Source organism: Poecilia reticulata, chromosome 19 (assembly GCF_904066995.2).
Source record: "Poecilia reticulata chromosome 19, P_reticulata-male-v2, whole genome shotgun sequence".
Taxonomy (NCBI): Eukaryota; Metazoa; Chordata; class Actinopteri; order Cyprinodontiformes; family Poeciliidae; genus Poecilia; species Poecilia reticulata.
In genome coordinates, this window is record NC_088848.1 from 7974952 (window position 1) to 7995518 (window position 20567).

General features: G+C 37.9%; 1 protein-coding gene across 9 annotated transcripts in view; it reads left to right on the forward strand.

Moving 5' to 3' along the window:
* pald1a (phosphatase domain containing paladin 1a) overlaps window positions 1-18341 on the forward strand; it is a 46704-nt gene extending 28363 nt beyond the window's left edge. For all 9 annotated transcript variants that reach the window (XM_008436913.3, XM_008436914.3, XM_008436915.3 and 6 more), the window contains 2 exons: window positions 11665-11820; window positions 17439-18341. In XM_008436913.3, the coding sequence (XP_008435135.2) occupies window positions 11665-11820; window positions 17439-17588 (306 nt within the window). In that variant the 3' untranslated portion in view covers window positions 17589-18341. The remainder of the gene's footprint in view (window positions 1-11664; window positions 11821-17438) is intronic.
* Window positions 18342-20567: the final 2226 nt, after the last annotated feature.

The following is a 20567-nucleotide window of genomic DNA, read 5'->3' on the forward strand; positions in this document are numbered from 1 at the left end:
AGGTTGACCTGTTGGAAGTATTTTATTTTCAAGCTGATCATAGTTTAAACATTGTTACAGACCACATCATATCAGTGTCGGCTGCTTCCTTTGCCACGAACCCCTGAATATGTTTTAATACAACAAAGACATGCATGAAGAGCCAAGAGAGAGAATAATTCAAAGATTCTGATCGTGAAAACATTCCTGGAAGCTGTTTCAAGGAGCTTTCATCTTGTGTTTTAATTATAAGAGTACAAAGAGAGCGAAAGCAGTTGAGGTTTCGATTTCTGTCTGAATTTTTTTTTTTTGTACCTTCACGTCTACAGCTCTGTTTAAGCCATTTGTAATGCAGACTAATCATGGTGCCTCTGTGCACCGTCAGCTGCCCTCGGCACACGGGAGGCGCCCGGTCCTGTCTCCACCGTATCAATGGGCCTCATTGTCCCATGAACTCTGTCGTTTTCTCTGCCTGTCACTTTCAGATACCAGGCTCCAGGAAAAAAGGGCGCCCTGTAAACTCTCGTTACAATTATTGGGACACTTTTTTTTTTTTTTTAACTTACGTGTTTTTATTCCATAATGAAAAGCTGATAGAGCTTAAAAAATGCTTTTTTTTTTGTAGATACAATGATTAGTTTTAGACTTTAATGTCATTAAAAATTCTCCAAATGAAAGGCGTTAAATGAGTGTCAGGCTGTTTTGGTTAAATAATAAGCATCTCATGACTCATGACCCAAGACTTGAATCCAACAAGATGTAAATATTCCGTTGCATTTTTTTTCTAGATGTCCTGCAATGAAATGTCAGTAATTATTGATATTAGAAACGTAGGCTATGTCTGTGAGAGAGCAGTCGACAAGAAGACGATTTTACCTGTTCTTTAAAACAAAAACTAAGTGATAGAGAAGTTTAAAAGATTAGTGGTAAGCTTGGGAAGCAGAGCTAGTATTGTTAAAACGGCAGAAAACTTTCATTTTTTTCCCAATTCCATAACAGAAAGAAAGTGAAAGGCCAAAAAGACAAGACAGAAAAGCTACGCTGTACTTTGTTCAGCCTATCTATGCTGAAAGTGTTGCCCTCTCTGTCTCTCATGCAGCCTGGAGGAACTGCAGATATGTTGCAATATTTTTCCAAAGGACATATCCCTGAAGTTTTACAGACCTAACAAATGTGGGTTTTCTCCCTAGTATTCAGAAAGTGTTTTCATCCTTTACAGTGACATTGACAGCAGAAGAGAGGCTGCTTTGCCCCAAACAGTTGTCTGTTTTGATACGACCTGTCAATAAACTCTTATGATGTTCCAGGAAAGTCACTAAATTTATGAAGCAGGAGAACAATCTTTTTTTGTATGTTTTGTCTGCACGATTCACTGCAACCGCATTGAAACATTCATTTCATGCAGTTCTCCCAACTGCAGAAACTCCAGTTGGGAGAAAATGTTTGTCGCTTTTCAGACAAGCACTGCTGCTTCTGGAACACCTTCCAGTTTCAAGATTATTTTTCAATTGTCACAGTACAGTTAATACATTTAAATATTTTCAGTGCCCAAGGTAATACTGACTAAATGTATAGTGGACGCTCCCCTATTCATGGTTCAATATCTGTATTTGGATTTCTCCAGTCTGAACCATCAGCCTGGGCGATAAACAGTGCCAGATGTTGATAGAACTGGCAGGCAACAGCAGACCAAAAAGGGGGGAGAAATGAGGGGAAAAAAGTCTTACCCCCACAATAAACCCTCCCCCACCTAAAACTACCATCTTCTCCCAGTTTGACATTGGCTTAAGAGCCTTAAAATCTCTGCTGCCAACCAGACATGAGACCACAAGTCAGATACAAAATCTAACAGTTAAGTTAATGCAATAAAGGAACAGTTCACAGTTTCTGCACAGCTGCAAGGTTTTTTTTTTTGTTTTGTTATTGTTGTCAGGCTTTTTAAAGCTTTGTTGATGCATGGTTATAGGTTTGGAATGGAATCTTAATTTAAGAATGACTAGAATAATTTCCTCACCAACGCTCAGTTGTCTTTCCTATTTGTTCGAGTCTTCCACTCCTCTCCAATCTTCTTGTTATATCATCAGCCATCACCTTGTGTTTCTTATTGCAATACCACATTTCAACAAACAGTTATATTTCTGCTACTTTTCCAGGACATCGTTTTGCTCAGTGTGCCCAGTGTTACCTTTCATTCCAATAAGCTGCGGTCTCTGTAGCCTTGACGGATTTATTTCCGAGCAGCATACACTCTCTGACCCGAGAATGTGATCGCTGAAGATCGTTGGCTTCTGCCCAGACCTTCAAGAAGCTACTGAAAGCAAAAGTGAGCTGCGCTTCAGAATTGGCCAGTCTCATCAACCTGAACACCAATCCTATGCTGCTGGGTGAGAGCGGCTGCTAAAATCGTTTTGTTTTTGTTTTTTTGTTGCCTTTTGTCAAAAATGTGATGCTTTTCCACACAAGTGGTGAAAAACATACAGAATGAGAAAAGAGCGAGTGGTACTAACCTTGCTTCTCTTCTTTGTGTGTGTGTGTTCAAAGAAAGGTGCTCATGGTTTGGATGGGGCAATGGAAAAATATTTTAAGATATGGAAGAATGACGTGTGCAGATTTTCTTGCATAAAGTTGACGAAAGTATTCAGACTAGAAAGTCAGAGGAGCAACTAGAACCTCCAAGCTCACCAATGATCAGGATTAGGAAGCAAAAACAATGAAAAAGATGCACTATAACTGTATATTAGGACCCTAGTCATTGTTCAACCTTTATGCTTCAGAATCCACCCTGATTCCTTGTCTTTCCTTGATGCAACTTGTAATATTTTGGCTCAAAGGTGTTGAAGCAAACATATTTTCAGATCCAGCAAAATACAAATATGTAAAAGCAAGATACGTAGTTCTGTTATTTTCCACACACAACAACTTCCAAATGGAAGATCTTAAGGTATATTTTCTCTAAACTTGATGATTTATTTCCATCTCTGGGTGTTTGTATTATCTTGTCATATTTTTTGCAACCCACAGTCCAAATCACTTTGAATAATCTACAAGTAATTTGTCTCCTTGGGAGCGTTCTGAGGAAACGCTCACCTGATTTTGCACAATGACCTTATTGGATTTCTCATGTCATACGTTTGTTGGTAAAATTTGTGTTTCCTTCAGTTTTTTGTCTTTAAGCAGGAAATCTGAGTAAATTAGACAGTAAATCTGAGTAAATTAGACATTTAATTAGACTTGTAATTTTTAAGTACGTCGCTGTCTATGGTTACCACATGTAACCTGCAGAAATGCAATTTCTCCAGTTGCAATTTTGGAAAAGTTTTAATAAAGAAATTTCATCACAATACTGTAGCACACAATCTGTTATTAACAGGTAAAGTAATAAAGATGAATTTAATATCAATAATGGCAAAGGCATTTTAGCTGCATTGCAGTTAATTTCAACACCTAAAAAAAGCACTTCATCCCAAGATTATCCCTTGCTGCACAATTTTAGAGCATCGTTTTTTTTAAGTTATTGCTGTACTCTTTCCATTAGTTTTTCCTGTTCTCCTTTTTTAGAACTATACATTTGCTCATTTTGAATGATTGAATCCTCATTGAGTCAGTATATTTGACCTTAATCAAGATCAATTTATACTTGTATATAAATATATTTAAAATTGAAAGACTTTCTTCTGCTGTTTGAGTGTGCCAGTAAATAACATTGTACTATAAGTCTGTCCACAAACTCTCTTGCGTTAACCTTGCCCCTTCTCTCTCAAAAAAAGTTGTCTTTCTCTCTCTCATTTTAAAATGAGAAACTTTGTCTCTAAAGCAGCAACAGGCTGGTTGTTTTCAAATGCTAATTTTGTCTAGTTACACAGTCTGTGTAGAGACAATTATGTTAATGTTGTGCTTATTTGAGTTACTCACTGTGAGTTTCCTCATTGTCTAATGGTTTCTGCAGAAAGTAGAGCTTTATTAAAGTGAAAGAAAATTGAAACGTGGTTTCAGAATCTTCAGATTAGACGGAGTGTGTCCGTTGAGTCTGTAAACTCAGTTGGGTTTAGGTCTGAACTTGGGGCAAACAGGCATGAACGCTTTGCTAAACCATCGTAGTGCTGGTTGCTTGTTTAGGTGAAAGGTAAACCTCTGGTCCAGTCTCAAGTCGTTTGCTGCCCCTAACAAGTTCCTTTTAGGATTGCTTTGTTTTTTAGCACCATTCATCTTCCTTTTTTTCTGATCAACTTCCTTTCCTCTGTAAAGAAAATCATCCCCCACAGCATGACGCTGCTCTTGCCGTGTTGAGATGGTATGCTTGAGGTGATGTGCAGTGTAGCTTCCATCATGCATTATGTTTTGCATGCATGTCAAAAAGTTCAAATTTTGTGTCATTTTATCAAAACATCTTTATATATTTTCTGCTCCACAAGGCACTTCAAGTTCCAGTGTCTACTTTCTCTTTTTTTTTTCCCCCAATCCATTTTACAATGACTAGTTTACTTTCTTCACCAGCCTTCTGCTTTTAGGTTTTCTTTTCTAATCCTACAACGCCATTTCTCAGAATTGCGGTTCAAATTCATGCCAGCTAAAAAAATATTACCATAGACATCTGTTTCCAAAGGCATGCAAGAGAGTTAAATGCCACCCAGACTAGCTTTGTTGCTGTTAACTGTCAAATCCTACTGAGGCCTAAATCATTTCACTGAGAAAGGGTCACCTTTTTCTGCACCAGCTAATCTGCTACCTCTGAATACATTGATCAAGTGACTTAATGCCAACCATAAGGGATATGCAAAATTTATGACCATGAGGAGTTGCTCTAGGAATTGCATTTACATGGTGTCAAAGCTGAGAAACTGTGTTCTATATGCCAGGTCGGTTGTGCAGAGATGATGATTGCGTTAGCGATGCCCTCACTGCTCTCTTATAGCCAGCGTCGTCAGACTAATGCTGGCAAATCAATTTTTTCCCTTCACACTTTTAGTATTTAGAATTATTTTATTATTTGAAGTCATTCTGGTAATAGAACTGGGTTGGAGAAGCAGTCTAGAATATTTAAGCTGTGTGTGTAAGTAATATTATTATGAGGAGAGAGGCCTAGCTACACAATCCTCAGTAAGACAGACATGTGCACACAGTTGAGAATAAATGATTCTTTGTTTTCCTTCTATCTCTTTTAGCTAGTTGTGCACACCAAGCTCGCACGTTCGAGGAGAAATGTTGTCACTCTTTGTGAACAGGATTGTGATGTTAAAAAACAACAACAACAAAAAAAAACAACAACTTATGTCTGAAGGTTCTTAAGAAGTTAATGCCACCCATGGGAGTATTGATTTCACTGTGTTTACGCACAACACTGATCTGAACGGCAACCGTTAAAACACCAACAGGCAACAAGAGAACTCTGTTTGATAATGTCAGACAAATACAAAAACATATAATTGCTTAACAGAAAACCAGCTTTACCCTAGTCTAATAAAAAAATACCAATGGGTCAAAGTACAGATTGAGATCTAAAATATTAACTATCTAATTGGCTGCAGTTGCCTTCCGTGCCATTTTTCTGCCTGCGTAGGGTTTGCGTTCCCCAAATAATTTGTTTCTTGAAAGCTTACTGAATGATTGATTAGAAAATGGAGTCTCCAAGAGTTATTTTGCCAGGCAAACGTTTGTAGAAAATGTACCATAATTTGTGAGGTTAATGTGGGCGGATATTCCAGTCTTGTGTGTAGGCAAAGTTGATTTGCCCCGTCTGCTTCTGTGGCGTTAGTAATCTCCGCTCACCAGACATGTCATGTATTCACGTTTGTTTTCTGCTTTCAATCGGTCTTTTGAGCCCAGAGTCTATCGAGCTTTTGTTGGGTTATTTCTTTCTCATTTGCCAAACCTTTGGTCATTTTAATGCTTGACTTCTGTCCCATTGTTAATAGTTTATTTAACTATTACAGGAATATTGGATCTGTTTTTTGGCAGAGATTAATGAAACTTATGTGAGAGGGCTTCAGAGTTGTGCCTGGATGAACTGCCTGTATTGAGCACTTTATGTACAATGTTTGGATTTAGATGGCTTGCCTCTAAAATCCACCTCAGCTTTAACGTCGTGATTTAATCAGCACAGTGTGGCTGGAAAAAGACAGAGGCCTGGAATCTGCAGAAACCATTAGCAGAAAGGCATCTTCATCTCTGTCTTTTACCGGCTGCTTCATGGCTTCTCTGGGCCTTTAAAAAGGAGTTTTGGGCACCAACTTGATCCATAAAGATCAGCTTTTGAAATTAAGGCCAGATGATGTATTACTTAGTTTTTCATCAAACCTCCAGGGGGAAATTTGGTGGCTTGCTTTGTGTCAAAATTTGAAAAAATAAATAAATAAAATGAATATGCAAAAATCTATTCTCAGAAAATATATGTATACAAATATAATGTTAAGTAACTTGATCTTAACATCTGAGAACTAAAAAAAAAGTTTGAATGTTGCAAAAGAAAGGCTGTAATATAAAATTATTTTCAGGTACTTTTGCTTGCTGGATTACAAAAAATAACATGAGGGAAAAAATGACCAAAATTCTGCTGCTCCTTGTATTAAAGCCTGGATGATGCAGCTCAGATGATGACTAAATGATGATAAGATAATACAGAAAGATTGTATTTTTTCCACTGTTTTTCGCCGTTCACAGTATTGGAAAAAAAAAAAAAAGCACAATTATTTCTACTACCTGATCTAAATAAACTGGTGTATTAAAAATGACAAATTTTGTGTTTTGGATTACAAAATATTTTAATCTTAATTTGAAACTGTCAGTGAGATGTTCTAATCTACAGCATGTTGCTTTTCCTTAAAACCATATAGTTATACTTTAAGATTGTTCTGAAACAAAATGCCAAACATAGAGGGATGGATGGATGGGTACAGTTTACAATAAAGAATTGAAATAAAAATAGTTTTCCATATCTATTTGCTTATTCTTATTCAGGCATGGAAAATACTCACATTCCAGATTTGTTCACACTTCTGTATGGATTCTGTATTCTTGTCAATAATATAAAATAAAAAAATGAATAAAGCAAGCAAAGTTTAAATAAACTACTGACAGTTTTTGCATTAGATTCACTTAATGAGATTACCTGGAAAGCAACATGTGTACCATAGTGAGATGTCTGTACGTTTTTCTTGAGAAGCAATGTATGGCTGCCTGTCCACCCTCAGCAAGCTTTAGTTTGGTTTAGGATTTGAGTAGGAGCTGTTCTTGTTCAATCCGATGAATAGGTGTTTGTGCAAAGCTGTGTGGGAAGGGCCAATATAGGTTGGCCTTTTTACCTCTGCAACCCCATCAGCTGGTAATTGACACCATATGTCAAGCAGACAGAGAACTCCATAATATGCACCTCTTATTTTAGCGCTCAGCCTCGAGTAGTTAAGTAGAAACGATGCATTCAAGTTGAAAATATCAACAGAATAATTTGAAATGAGAAAACAAAAGTGAAAATTTAAGAAGTTGCATAAAAGTTAAATGAAATAAGCACAACTTAACATTACTTGTCATCTGTAGTACTCACAGAAAGCCGAGAGAAAAATCTGTAGGTTTCGTAGAAGTTCACTTTGCAGAGTCAGAGCTTTCTTAGTTCATAAATTGTAGGATTTTGTTTACCCGGATAAGTGAAACAATCACATCCCCTGGGATGTTATGTAGAGGGTACTCTGGGAAATGTGGGATTTCAGGCTCTTTTCTCAGAGCATAAATGTCAAACTCATTTACACTATGCACTGAACTCTGTTGTTCACTGCTATTATGAGCAGATTATTTTTTTTGGATCCAACAGCATGATAAAATTGTGGATTAAACGTAAAAATATATCCACATAAAGATGTCTGTTGATGTCTGAATGTGGTTGAATTGTGGTTTGGGTTGATCAAATGGAAGTCTGTTACGACTGCTTCGTCGCTGAAAGAAATGACAAGTTTTAGTTAATTTTTCTGTACTGGCCAACCATAGATTTGAAAAAAAGAGAGAAAAAAGCAGCAGGTCCATGGATACAAAGTGCTTGGATTTTTTGGATACTATTTCTGGTTTTTAAGGTAGGGTTAAATATGTCAGATTGCAAGGCCACTTTCTGTGCACCACCATATTTTCAATCAGATTCAGATCTGGGTTCTGCATGGGCCATTCCAACACTTCCTCTAGTAAAGTCATTATTTTGTTAGCTTTGATGTAGTGTTTGGTTGTAGTGATATTGAAAGAAGTTCTTCTCCAGTTTTCTTTGAGGAGCCTCAAGGTTTTATGTCAACATTCACTGGTATTTGGAGGAAGTTGTTTCAGTCAGCTTCCGGAAAAGTAACTCTTCTCTGCATACTTGACGCCGTCTGTGGAAATTTCTGTATCGTTTTTACAAATTCAGATCACTTTTTGTTGCATCATGCAGTTAATGTACCGACTTCTCACAGCCACTCCACTTAACCCTCTCGCTTTACCACCTTCCCATTGTAAATGATTGTATGTCTGCTTTGCCAGCAAGCATTCCTGAATTCTCTAAAATAGAACGTGATTGGTCTGGCTTCTCTCTCAGCTAGGGCTGGGGAGATCTTAGGATGTTCATTATCACACCTCAGACGCTGCTCCTTTTGTTCTTGAAGGCCAGATGAGATGAGAGGACGCTGACCTTTTGTGTCCTTTCATGTATTTTAGTACATGAGGAGAAATTTGTCCTTTTTTACCAATAAAGCTTTACAGGAGTGATAATGACTAACTCCCTCTCCTCTTGGTTTTCAACTGTAATGTGTGGAAGTGAGTTTCTGTACATTGCACCCAGTGTAAGACTGCCCCAGAAATGTAGAACATCTTTCCTGACATGCTTTACTAAAGGAATTTCTAAAAATGCTCAGGAGAGCACTCACCCTCACATGTGGCTCTCTCTTCTTGTAGGCGGACAGATGGTCGCTTTCAGATTTAGAGTTCAACAGATTGTTGGAGGTGTGAATCATGTAATCTCTTCAAGCTAATCACTTTCATTTGTTTCTTAAGGTGTTTGTGTTAAAACAAAATGCACTGCAACAAACTGCTTTGCTTTTTTTTATGGGCTAAACATTAAAAATGCCAGAAAACAGTAGGGGTGCAAGGTGCACATGGTAATCAGGTTCACCAGTGTTCACTGTTTCTTTTTTAGTTGTAACTTTGAGAAATATGGAATAACTACCTAAGTGTGTAACATCTCTTTCCCTCTTTTCCTTTAATAAAAGATCAACAACTTTAGACAGTGCACACATTGTCTGCCTGGGTGAAGTTTCTCCTCCACTCTAACACATGCTTTGGAATCTGGGAATGGAAAGGAAACTCTTCTTACTCCCACTTCCTCTGCTGTCATTTAACTCTGGAATGATAGTATTGTGATGTTCTGCGGACATTTAAAATTGGTTCTCAACCCAATTTCTTTATATGTGGCACTCATTCTGTTCACTGCTAGAGGACAGAACTGAATGCTCTCAAAAAGAGTTTCTTCCTATGATATTTAGTGAACATAGATTCATCTAGGTGGAACTGTTAGTACTTGAGAAATTCTATAGGTACTGTTCTTAGTGCGTCGTACACTTTTGTCCCTTTGCATTTTTTAAAAATCCAAACCGATATAACAATATCACCACTTGGTAATGTAACGACACAATTACTGCTTCTCCCATGTAAATGTTTCACATCATTAGACACATGTTAAGATGAGACAAAACTAACTTGAGTAAATGCAAAACATAGTTTTTAGATTATGATTTTATTTATTAAGCGAACAAAATCTATCCGAATCACCCTAGATCCATTTGAAAATATATTGGCTTCCCTTATGAAAGGATGAATTAACTGTGATCAACTGCGTTTTCTGGTTGATTTCACGTCTACCCTACAGAATCAAGAAATCAGGGAAAAAAATATACTGTCAGAAAACACGAATTAGACAATATTATCAAAAAGAAACTTTTTTAATAGGTGAAAAACAAAATAATATCTATCACTTTGACCTGAAGGTGGGTGTCCTGTTGTGGCATACATTCAGTTCAGATGTGAGATGATCTTAAATGGATGTTTTTGTTTGCAATACTCACTTCTCAGAGGAGTTTAGACCAATTAATCCATCGTGAGTAAATTGGGATTGTACTCGGTGAGTAACCCATGCATGTACTGGGAGAATATGCTAACTCCAGGCTGAACCTCCCCAGGCTGAGATTTGAACCCAGGATTTGATTGCTGCCAACTTAGCAGCATTGCTAACAACTGCTCAACTGTGCAGCCTTTATTTATTTATTTATTTCCTACTGAGTAACAAAGCCAGTAAGTCGTCTGGCCTTTTAATGTCTATGTTCTAACACAAAGAGGGATGATGGACCCTTTAACTCTAGGCCTCAGATTTCTCTAGGCTTCAATCAGAATGAAAAAAAGAAAAGGGGAGGAAAAAAAAAGAACGTGTCACTGACTCAACAAACTAATGAAGACTTGCCTTCAGCTTCCAACAACCTGTAATCAAAGAGCAGCCCAGTTGCTGACCTTGCTTTTTTCCCCCCAAATTGGCGTGTATGCAATTCAATGAAGCCTCAGAGAATTTCAAACAGAAAGCCTTAAAAATATTCACTGTTGCATTTTGTTTCAGGAAACCGATTTTTAGATCATATATTTGTTTTATGCTTTCAGACTTTTTAGATCTCATTCAGTCTTGAGTTTGAAGCATGTTTCCCTCCCCTGTCTAGGCTCTGACCTAGTCACATAAAAGTGTTATTATCCTGTCTTTTAAATAACAATCAAGGGAATTATTGGAGCATCGTGTACTTTGGATAATTGCACAGTTGTGCTGTTGATCATAGGGTTATGAAGTGAAAATTTTGATTAGCATGTATGCCAAGAGTGTCCTTGTATCTATGTTTATTTTAAAACACTGAAGTATTATGAAGAGTGGTTTGTTCTGCTGGTTACCGTGTCTCTTTGCTGGCTGTTTTACTAGACAGCTTATATGTCGAGCTAGATGTTTGCTTTGTTGGCAGAGCATATCGATGAAACTGTAGCTGCAATCTATTTATTACATATTTCATTCTGCTTCCAAATGTTGTGTTACTGTTGTGTCAACAGTAAGACACAAATTCAGAGTTTTTCATGTTTCGATTTTTTTTCCCATTCATGGTTTCCCGTTGGTCCATAATGTTCATTTGAGAGCCCTGTTCACTTTTATTCCAAAATAGACAAATGGATTACCTACATGTGGCTACTTGACACACTGTGGAAAAAATAAATAAATTGAAACCTGCAAAGATGATGAAAGGGAAATGGCCTTGTTTGATTTTTTTGTTAAAATATTTTTTAACAAGAAAACATGATTAGTATTAAAGAATAAAAGTGTCCACATTGTCATAAGACTAGCAAAAGACGAGTTGTGTACTTAAATAAAACCATTGTGGGCCACCCTCTTATTTTTTTATCTCAAGTAAGTACTTCCAAAGCATTTTGTAGGTCAAGTATGTTTTGCTCGGCACAGGTCCTTCACAGGAGCTCTTGGCTTTAATTTCACTAGATTCTGCTCACAATAAACTTTTAGAAAGAGACTTTCAAGATGGTGACCTCTAGAAGCCAGCCTAAATGCCCAAAAAGCTTTGAACAAATTGTACACCTGGAGGTTTTGACAGAAGTATTTACAACCACTTATATATGAACTTGTTTTTTTTGTGTTTTTTTTAGATCAAATCTGAGAAGACAGAGAAGGAGTGTAAGCAGCAGCTGCTCAGGAGCCTGCAGTTCCTGGAGCGCTACATTTACCTCATCCTCTTTAACACATACCTGCATCTGGAGAAGAAGGACTGCTGGCATCGCTCCTTCTCCGTCTGGATGGATCAGGTAAATCAGCCTCTTACATTGTACTTTCATTCGTGTGGATAAAAAAAGACATGCATTATCCTAGTGTATAATAATAGAGCGTAATGGCTGTCTTTTATTTTATCCAATGTTTTTGCTAACATATTGCAGTAGTCAGCATCAACATCAGTAGATGTTTTATGCTTGGAATGACGAGAGAATGATTTTACAGGCGGACAAAATTACGTTCAACGCGATTAAAAATATATGAAAATCTTCCTTGGGGTCAAGGTTTTTTTTTTTCTTTTAAAGCACTTCTATTATTATTCATGGTGAGAATGGCTGCAGAAACATGCCCCTGAAGCCGTGGAATGTTTTAAAATCGCCCAGCAAAAGACTTCCTGTGTTTTTTCTTTTTCCTTTTCTTCTTAAAAGATGGATTAAAAAAACAGGAATCCAAAATAGAATGGAATGACTGCTGTGAAAACAATTGCCACAGAAATATGCACAGTCATTCATGGCATTTTCTTCCTGTTATGAATAGCAAATATATGTGGTGCATCAGGGTGGCTGTAATTGCCCAGTTATGCCATGAAAAGAATGCAGGGTTTTGTGCAACGAAGAGGAATATTCTGCTGGGAAAGCCAGTTACTATAACAATTTCAAAAATCATCCTCAGAACATGAATCTGAAAACCTTTCATTTTCGCAGCTGTTTCTACATTCATGTGAATAAAGGCACGATTAATATTCTGCTTTGAGTTGTGTGTGTGAGTATCTGCACCGCTGCTTTAACAAGAGGTAGAAAAACCAAGCATTCGTTATTTGCAGCTGTTGACTGGGAATAAAACGTTGTAATAGTGCAGTATAAAATAATTTCCTCTCACAGTTATTATACGTTTTCTGTCAGTGGGCCTTTGATTTTGTTGGCGCAATATCTGTCCAATGAAATTACTATCAGTCTGCAGGACATCTTTGCAAAACCTGTGATCAGGAGATTAAAGACCATCTGAAATGAGTTTGCAATTTCAGTAGTCTGACGTCAGTTTCAGAATGAACATTTTGTAAGGAAGAGACATTTTTAGAACAAGATAAAGATGTACATAACTCCAAAATAACTGCCTAAAGGTCTGATGTATATTTGACGCTTTTGTCATTGAGTATGGGAAGTCATGTAAATGTTGAAAGCCACGAAGGAAACTTTGATCACCTCAGATTGAAACCCATGGAAACTATTTAAAAACCTTTTACGACTTAAATAGTGGTCAGAACCTGCTGTTCAGAAGAACTGTTGCGTTATTTAAATCTAATTCTTATGATGGCCGGACACTCTGCAGCATAATTATCATGACAGGTGTACAAGCTGTCTCTTTTTTGATAATGGAGAAAATATTAACTTACAGAACTTACATTGATGACTTCCGACTTCACCTGTTTTCAACCCTGTACTCTGTTAATACATGCACATCCATTGTGCATGTATTAGCAGGAAAGGATGCAGAGGTTACACTTAAAAGTCATCTTTCCTTTTGAGTTGTTTCATGCTGATCTAAATTACAAAAATAAACCCCATTAAGGATTTATTGCAATAATGTTTTTTCTTGTTTTATAAGCACGTAAAGTAACCCTGAATTTTAACTTGAATGCAAATCAAGAAATCCTTTCCTATTTCAGTGGTTTTTCTCCAAAATAACTCGTTTCTATTTTTTTACTGCCTGCTCTTTATACTTGTGTTGGCTGTAAAAAGTATTTTTCAGGCACTAATGTGCTGAATTAATCTGATTTAAAAGTTCACCTGAGCCGAACAGGTTTGATGAATTTGATCTTTCAGTGTTTTCTGCTGAAGCTACAATTGCAAAAGAGCTCATTTGAATGTGCAAAAGAACCCGCATCTGATGGGTTTTGATTTGATGAAATGTAAAATTTCCCCTCTGAAACTCTGCTGCATCAGAGAGGAGCAACTCTTGGTAATTTGCTAACTTTAAGCTCTGCTTTACTCTCTAAATATAACATGATGCAGTTCCCGTGGTTCTCTACGTCAGTTTCTGATTGGTTGAGAAACTCTGGTCGACTTAGTCTGGACAGAAGTGTAAGTGTGGATAGAAGAGCAGTCTTATGTCCAAATAAAAAATAAAAAAGTATAGCAGTCAAATTTGATCAAGTCAACAGATTGGTGAGATAGATTCTATTAATAAATATTATTTCAAAGGGGCACTGTTTTCTGGACACATAGCGCCATTGTATGGCACAATCAAGCAATTATGTTAATTTTAGTTATTTGCTGAAACTGTATGATACAAAATAGATTTTTGATTGTACTTGCACTCTCTCACTTAGTGAGGCATCTACATGTAAAGCACTGATGTCCCTATGTTTTCCAATAAGTTATTAAATGAAATCTCATTTTTAAACCATAGATATTTGTTTGAACCAGTATGTTTGCAGACATTTGAACTGACAAGCAGCTTTGATTTGACTGTCATTAGTATAAAGAACAATATTCTGACAAACAACATCTGTATTCTGATGCCTTTGGTGGCCCAGTTGCAGCACTCTGGCAGCCACCCAATTATTCTGACCCAGCCAACCCTGCGGCGCAATCACTAGCCTATCATCAGTGACCGTGGCTGGATCTGTAATGACAAACGGCCAGCGCTGAGGGCAGCGGTTGCGGGTCGTCTCCACCGCTGGTCATGTTTTTTGGAGCCGTGGTTACACAACCTCTCAGGTCTGAACTGGCACAGTCTGTCCTTCACTCTACATCAGCTGCGCTGTACATGTAAGATCCAATTTGATTTCTGTACCCACTAAAAGCAGGAGTGCCAGGTTTCCAATCATGGCAGGTGATACTAGGTTAGTGATGTACTTGGCTATATTTTGCTCAGAACATGTCAGTAGGAGGTAGGAATCTAATACCGGAAACACAACCAAACATTACAATCAGCCACGTTAGATATAAAACCATTGTAGCTTTTTTTTTTTTACTTTACTTTTGTGTTATTAGCAGCAACAGCAACACATCAGTCTTAAAAGATTGAACGTACATATGCATATTCCCCTAATATGTTGGGGATAAATAGTTCGACATTTACTCTTGCTTTTTGAAATGACTTGGAAAAGCTAAAAGTGCCCCCACATCATCAGTCCTTAAAGTAGAATCAGAGGAAAAATTTCTTGAAAGTTATAGATATTAAAATCCATGTTTGCTAATCCAGAATATTGGCTTTAGCACAATAGAGGGACCTGTGTACAGTGCATACCTTAGATGCCTGCATGAGGGTGCCCTATCAGTCACTCCAGCTGTTTTGATGTGTGCCACAGAGGATTCACTGTCCCTCTGCGCCAACCTGGTATGTGCCGCCTTTGAGATCGCAGAGTGTGGGTAAGACCGGTGCCTCCCTGCCTCCCCTCCCATCAATCCAGCACCACAGCTCTGGCGTCATGAGTATTGGCGTTAGCGATTGTTGCATTGCCGCACGAAAAACATCGATCCAACTGCTCTGCTTACCGTCAATTCAACAAGATCGTTACCACAAGCCGATGATTTCGAAACCATTTTACAAATACAAAGCATTGTAGGGTGAGGTAATTTACCACCACAGATCAGATAGTTTCTATTTGTTTGTTTTTTGATATGTTACACTGAGCAGGCACAATTATATGCTTCATATTTTAGGCTACTTGCACACAGGCCTTGGGGTTTTTTCTATAAACCAAAACATCACCAAGAGCATCCATGTGAACTTTCAAAATGTCCATTATATTTATAGGTTAAAAATAAACAGAACTCAGACAAAATAAAAACAATAAAAAAACAACACCAGAAATCATTTCTGTAAATAGTAACTCAGTGGGATGCAGCCATAGTTTCTGGGTATCAGCATCTACATTTAGCTCCTTCAATTTTACCATTAACTTTCTCCAAACACCTGAAAAGCATGACGCTTACACCAACATATATTACTCTGTAAGGTCGATGTCCTGTGTTTGGTTTTTGCCACGCACAACTTTTTGCATGTTTCATTTTTCTCTCATTTGAGCAAAGCACTGTCTGTCTCCTTAGCCGTTAGTTAATTCCATTGAATTACATTGATGCCAGCAGGATGCAACGTGTCAAAATACGGAAAGGCTGAATCCTTTTGGAAGAAACTATTGGATTACTAAGTCATTGCTTTTTACCGTGTTTTGGAAGTGATTGTTTCATTCTGGCCTTATTTGCTCTGTTGGCATCACAATTAGTTTTGCAGTAAAATGTCAGGTTAAACTGACAAGAGTAGTTATTTTCCAAGAGGGAGTAAACCTTTCCTGTTTGATTATCTGGCACCAAGAATGTACAAAACATATTTTTTCCAAACTGGGTATTCTTCTTGACACTGCGCTGATTCTCAAGAGATTGCACGTAATCACAGCTCACCGGAGCCCCTCCAACATCCTCCTTTTTTTCTGGCCTCTTCCTCACAAATTACCCTCCCCGTCTTCTGATCTTTCACACATCTATTATTTAGACAGCCTGAATGTGGAGGGGATGAGTCAGGTTGCCCTGGTGAACAGCTAAACCGCGGCGTCTCAAAGGAATCACATCGACTAATAGTTCAGCTGCACCGAGTCATCAGAAAGCTTGTTAAACAGACATGTCAGCTTTCCAGGAACACATCACATGGATGTCACGACAAGGAATGCTGCTGAATGCATGACTTATAAACAGCTGCTTTAAAAAATTTTTTTAAAAAAGAACTGCGTGTAAAACTCTTTATTTATACTTTTCTTTGAAGAGAGCAACAAAAAGATTGCAACTAACTCAGCCTCCTGTGCAACAAAAGGCACAGTACTGTATTTTACCTGCCTGTCCAAAATTTGCAGGCTCAGACGAACAGGAAGGAGTTAACTTGACAGAGTTTTGGCCACTTTACCTCCAGAATATCTTTGTTCAATTCTGACTCTGTACTGAAACGTTAAAATATGCAAAGTAAAACTTGTAACAATACTTTACTTGCCCCTGCATGCTGTTTTCCCATTTTATGTTATTGAATGCTGAATCTTCTGCTGGAGGGTAAACTCCTCAAGCTGGATCTCTTCTAATGAACCGTTCAACCTTTAAAGATGCTTCCAGGGAAGTCTGGAACTGCTGGGTTTTGGACAGATTTGTTGGGATTGTTGGGCTTTACGTTGCCAGATGTTTCCGGTTGGTGCTTCCCGTTAATCGCGAGGTGTTTGACATCCACAGCAAACCGTGACTCAGCGCGCCTAGTGGACTAGCATGAGCAGTGAATTCTCTATAGTGCTCTCTCCCTGTCGCAATGATAAAAACTGTAAATTTAATCTACGTTTTTCAGCTTAAATTACAAAATTGTAAGAATTGAGCACCTCAGGAGCAACAACATACACGCAGACAGATTTCTGACCCGTTTTCTCCTGCTGGTCTCATAGAGAGAATCACAGAATTTTTTTCTTGTCTCATCCTGTCGCTTCTGACAACAGCCGCCTGTTGTTTCAGTGTAGCAGCTACACTTGTAAGACACCAGCGGATAAAACGCTTTCGTTCGGCAACAGTGTTTTCATTTCATTTTTAAAAGAAGGGAAAAAAGGGAAAGATTTCCTGACTCACCTTCGCCCCCCCTTTTTTTGTCATAAACTTTTGTTTTGTTTTGTTTTTTGTGGTAGGTGGCTGCCAGAGCTGGAGTTTATGACATCCTCAACCAGCTGTGCTTCTCAGAGTTCGAAGACCCCAGGGAGATGCCGCTGGCCAGGCTGCGCTGCCGCTGGCAGCACCAGTACATTCAGTCACTTCCTTTCCGAGGGGAATTCATCTGAAGGATGGTTCCTCTGGATGCACCGTTTTCACAATGAGAGACACTTACAGTTAACCTTGTTATGCCTTTACAATTAACCCTTGTGTCGTGAACGACATCAGGTCTTATTTCGGTTGTTTTATTGTTGATCATCCTAACAGCTCCATTTAGTCTTTACTTTTATTTTTATGATCTTCTCTTTTAGGTGCCTTCTTTAAATCGTTAAATATTCTTTAACTAATATTGATTTTTTTTATTTTTATTTTGTTATCGCAGATTCTTTTAGTCCTTGTTTGCATCTGAACCTTTGCATCTCCTTTGGGGAAAAAAGAAAAATGTTTTGAAGGAGAGAAACAAATTCCACTGTGTGAGCTAACAATTATGGCTGCATGTCACAACTGTTTGCTGTTGTGTGACCTGATTTTTTTTTTTTCCAAGCGTTTTCCTTTTCAAAGTTGTTTTTCTTTTTTTTTTTAATTCACGGTGTACATATGATGGCAGTTATTTAAGTTTTTATCTAAGAGTAAATGGTTTTTAACAGTTTCACATTATTGTTTTTTTCACCTTTATGATAATTGCCATACTGTGTCCCTTTGTTGTACCTGGATTTTTTTTTTCTTTCACCATTAGATTATAAGTGTCCAGATGCAGGTACTGACATGTCAAGAATTTTTATGTTAGATTGACTCTGAAGGTGTTTATGTCTTTCAAATGTTAGAGAGGTGTTGTTGAAGTTTTTACAGCGGTCTTTCAATTAAATTTTCTTGAGACATTCCCTTAGACCTTCTTTTTTATAGTTCTGCAAATATAACAGCTTGGCTCGGTTCACAGCAGAATAAGTTCGTTTTTTCATGTCATTTGGTTCCTTAAGCCAGTTGGACTCTTGTCTTTTCACGGACCCTGTTTTAAATGCCTACAGTTTTCAGTGGATTCGTGGATTGTGCCTGCAACATGCGACTGTTAGCTTTTGGAAATAGACCTAAATATTTGATTATGAGTACTTAGATGCATTTGAAACCAAATAATTCATCCTAAGTGTCATTCACGCGACTGGAGACGAATCGACACCATGTTTGGAGCTGCGGTTGTTTAAAGTAGAAATGACTCGGCGTAAAAGTGAGCGGGAGATGTGCAGATCCTCTTTTCATCAGGTTGCCCCACTTTCACATCATCACTGTGTCTGCATGAATTAAACTATACCTCAAATTATTAGATTTATGGCTGCAAATAACCTGCTCTGGAAATATTTGGGGTAGTTCATTTTAGTAACAAGGTTAGAAAACGTAAGTCATGTTTTTTTTTTGTCAGGACAACAACAGCACCAATGTTTCACTGAAGACTAGAGACGCATTGATTTGAATGGATCTGACATTCAAATGTCAAATATAATCTAGCAAGTGACAGATCAGAATTCAGAGTAGTTTTCTAGTCTTCCTGCCAAGGGCAGTTTGTTTAAATAAACTTGGGGTGATGTCATGAGGCTATTGGATAAATCATCCATCTGTCCATCCAGGAGGAAAACTCAGACATTCCTCCCCCCTAAGTGACAGTAGTCTGGGGAATCCCAAGGTGTTCGTAGGCAAGAAGGGACAGATAACCCCAGGGTCTGCCCTGGAGTCCAAACATGATTTCTTTCAAAGTGGAGAAGTAGCCTCATCTCTAAGGCTGGATGTTATCAAAAAGCTCATTTTAGCCACTTGCATCCTGAATCTCTTTGTTTTGGTCGTGATCCAAGTTCCATGACACATAAGTCGGGGTTGAAGCAGACTGAGGAGAGAATCAACAGCTTCACCTTTTGACCCCATGAGTGTACATACAAACGTTACATTACTGAAAGAGACTGAAAATACAGAAAAAAATTGAGGCAGAGACCGACGCCTGACCTAGAAGCAATCCCCCTTTTTGCGTTTTAAAACTATTGCTTGGACTTTAATGATCTAATTCCTACCCTGCCTGGCTAATACTTTGTTACAAACTTCTCCAAGTGCATACTTGAGATCATGGCCTGAAGATGCCAAGAAACCCACATGATCTGCAAAACCTAAACGTGTCATCTGAGGTTCCTGAACCAGACTCCCCACTCTTCATGACTCTGTCTTTAGATCCTGTCCATAGATACCAGGTAGAATCAGCAGAGTCCAACCAGCAATGAGAATAAGTTCAGCTTTACATTGAGAATGCAAACCCACCACTTGATTTAGTTGTGTCAGGACTGGATAACCCTTAAAATCAACCCAAGTGCTAAATTCTGCTCTCATCAAAACGCTTTGATATGATCATATTCTTTCTCCATCCATTTGTTACAGTTGCTGTAATTTTTTTTTTACTATTTCAAAACAAAAACAATGTTTACATATTTTAGTGTTACACGGGATTTTATTTCGATAAAAATTGCCGCCTTCAGACCAACAGCTGTCATTCCAGTAACAGCTGTCTCGTCGTAGATCCTAACCTTGACTGAGATTTCCAAATTTGCCAAATCCTTGAAGCTCAAAAGGACAAAACGGCGCAAATTCCCTGGACTTCATTCAGCCTTCATGTTATCTGCTTTTCGTTTTGCTTTCTCACAGCTTGAATGAACCGCAGATAGTTCAAGAGGTCTTGAGTTAAGTTTGAGTTGTCTTCCTTCAGTAGCGGTGTCTGAAGAGTCCAAATCAGAAAATGTTGGTCATCAGCTGATTTCCATGTGCATCTTGTTAGCTACTGATCAAGGGTATGTCTCCAGTGTCTCAGCACTTTTTTTTTTTTATAATTTGGTATTTTGTTTTTCCTTCAGAGTAATAATTTAGCATGCTTTAACCAAGAATCCTACCCTAAAAACAGAAAAATAAGCCAATAAAGACATCAAAAATCCATCATAAAGAAGCCTTATGTTTCTCTGTTGATTTTCCAAACAAGCAGCATCACTTTGTGAGGAATAGATGGAAATTCATGTGACTTAATTAGGTGCAGAAGGTTAAACATTCATGTGTAACTTTGCAACACAAGCATGTGTAAGTGT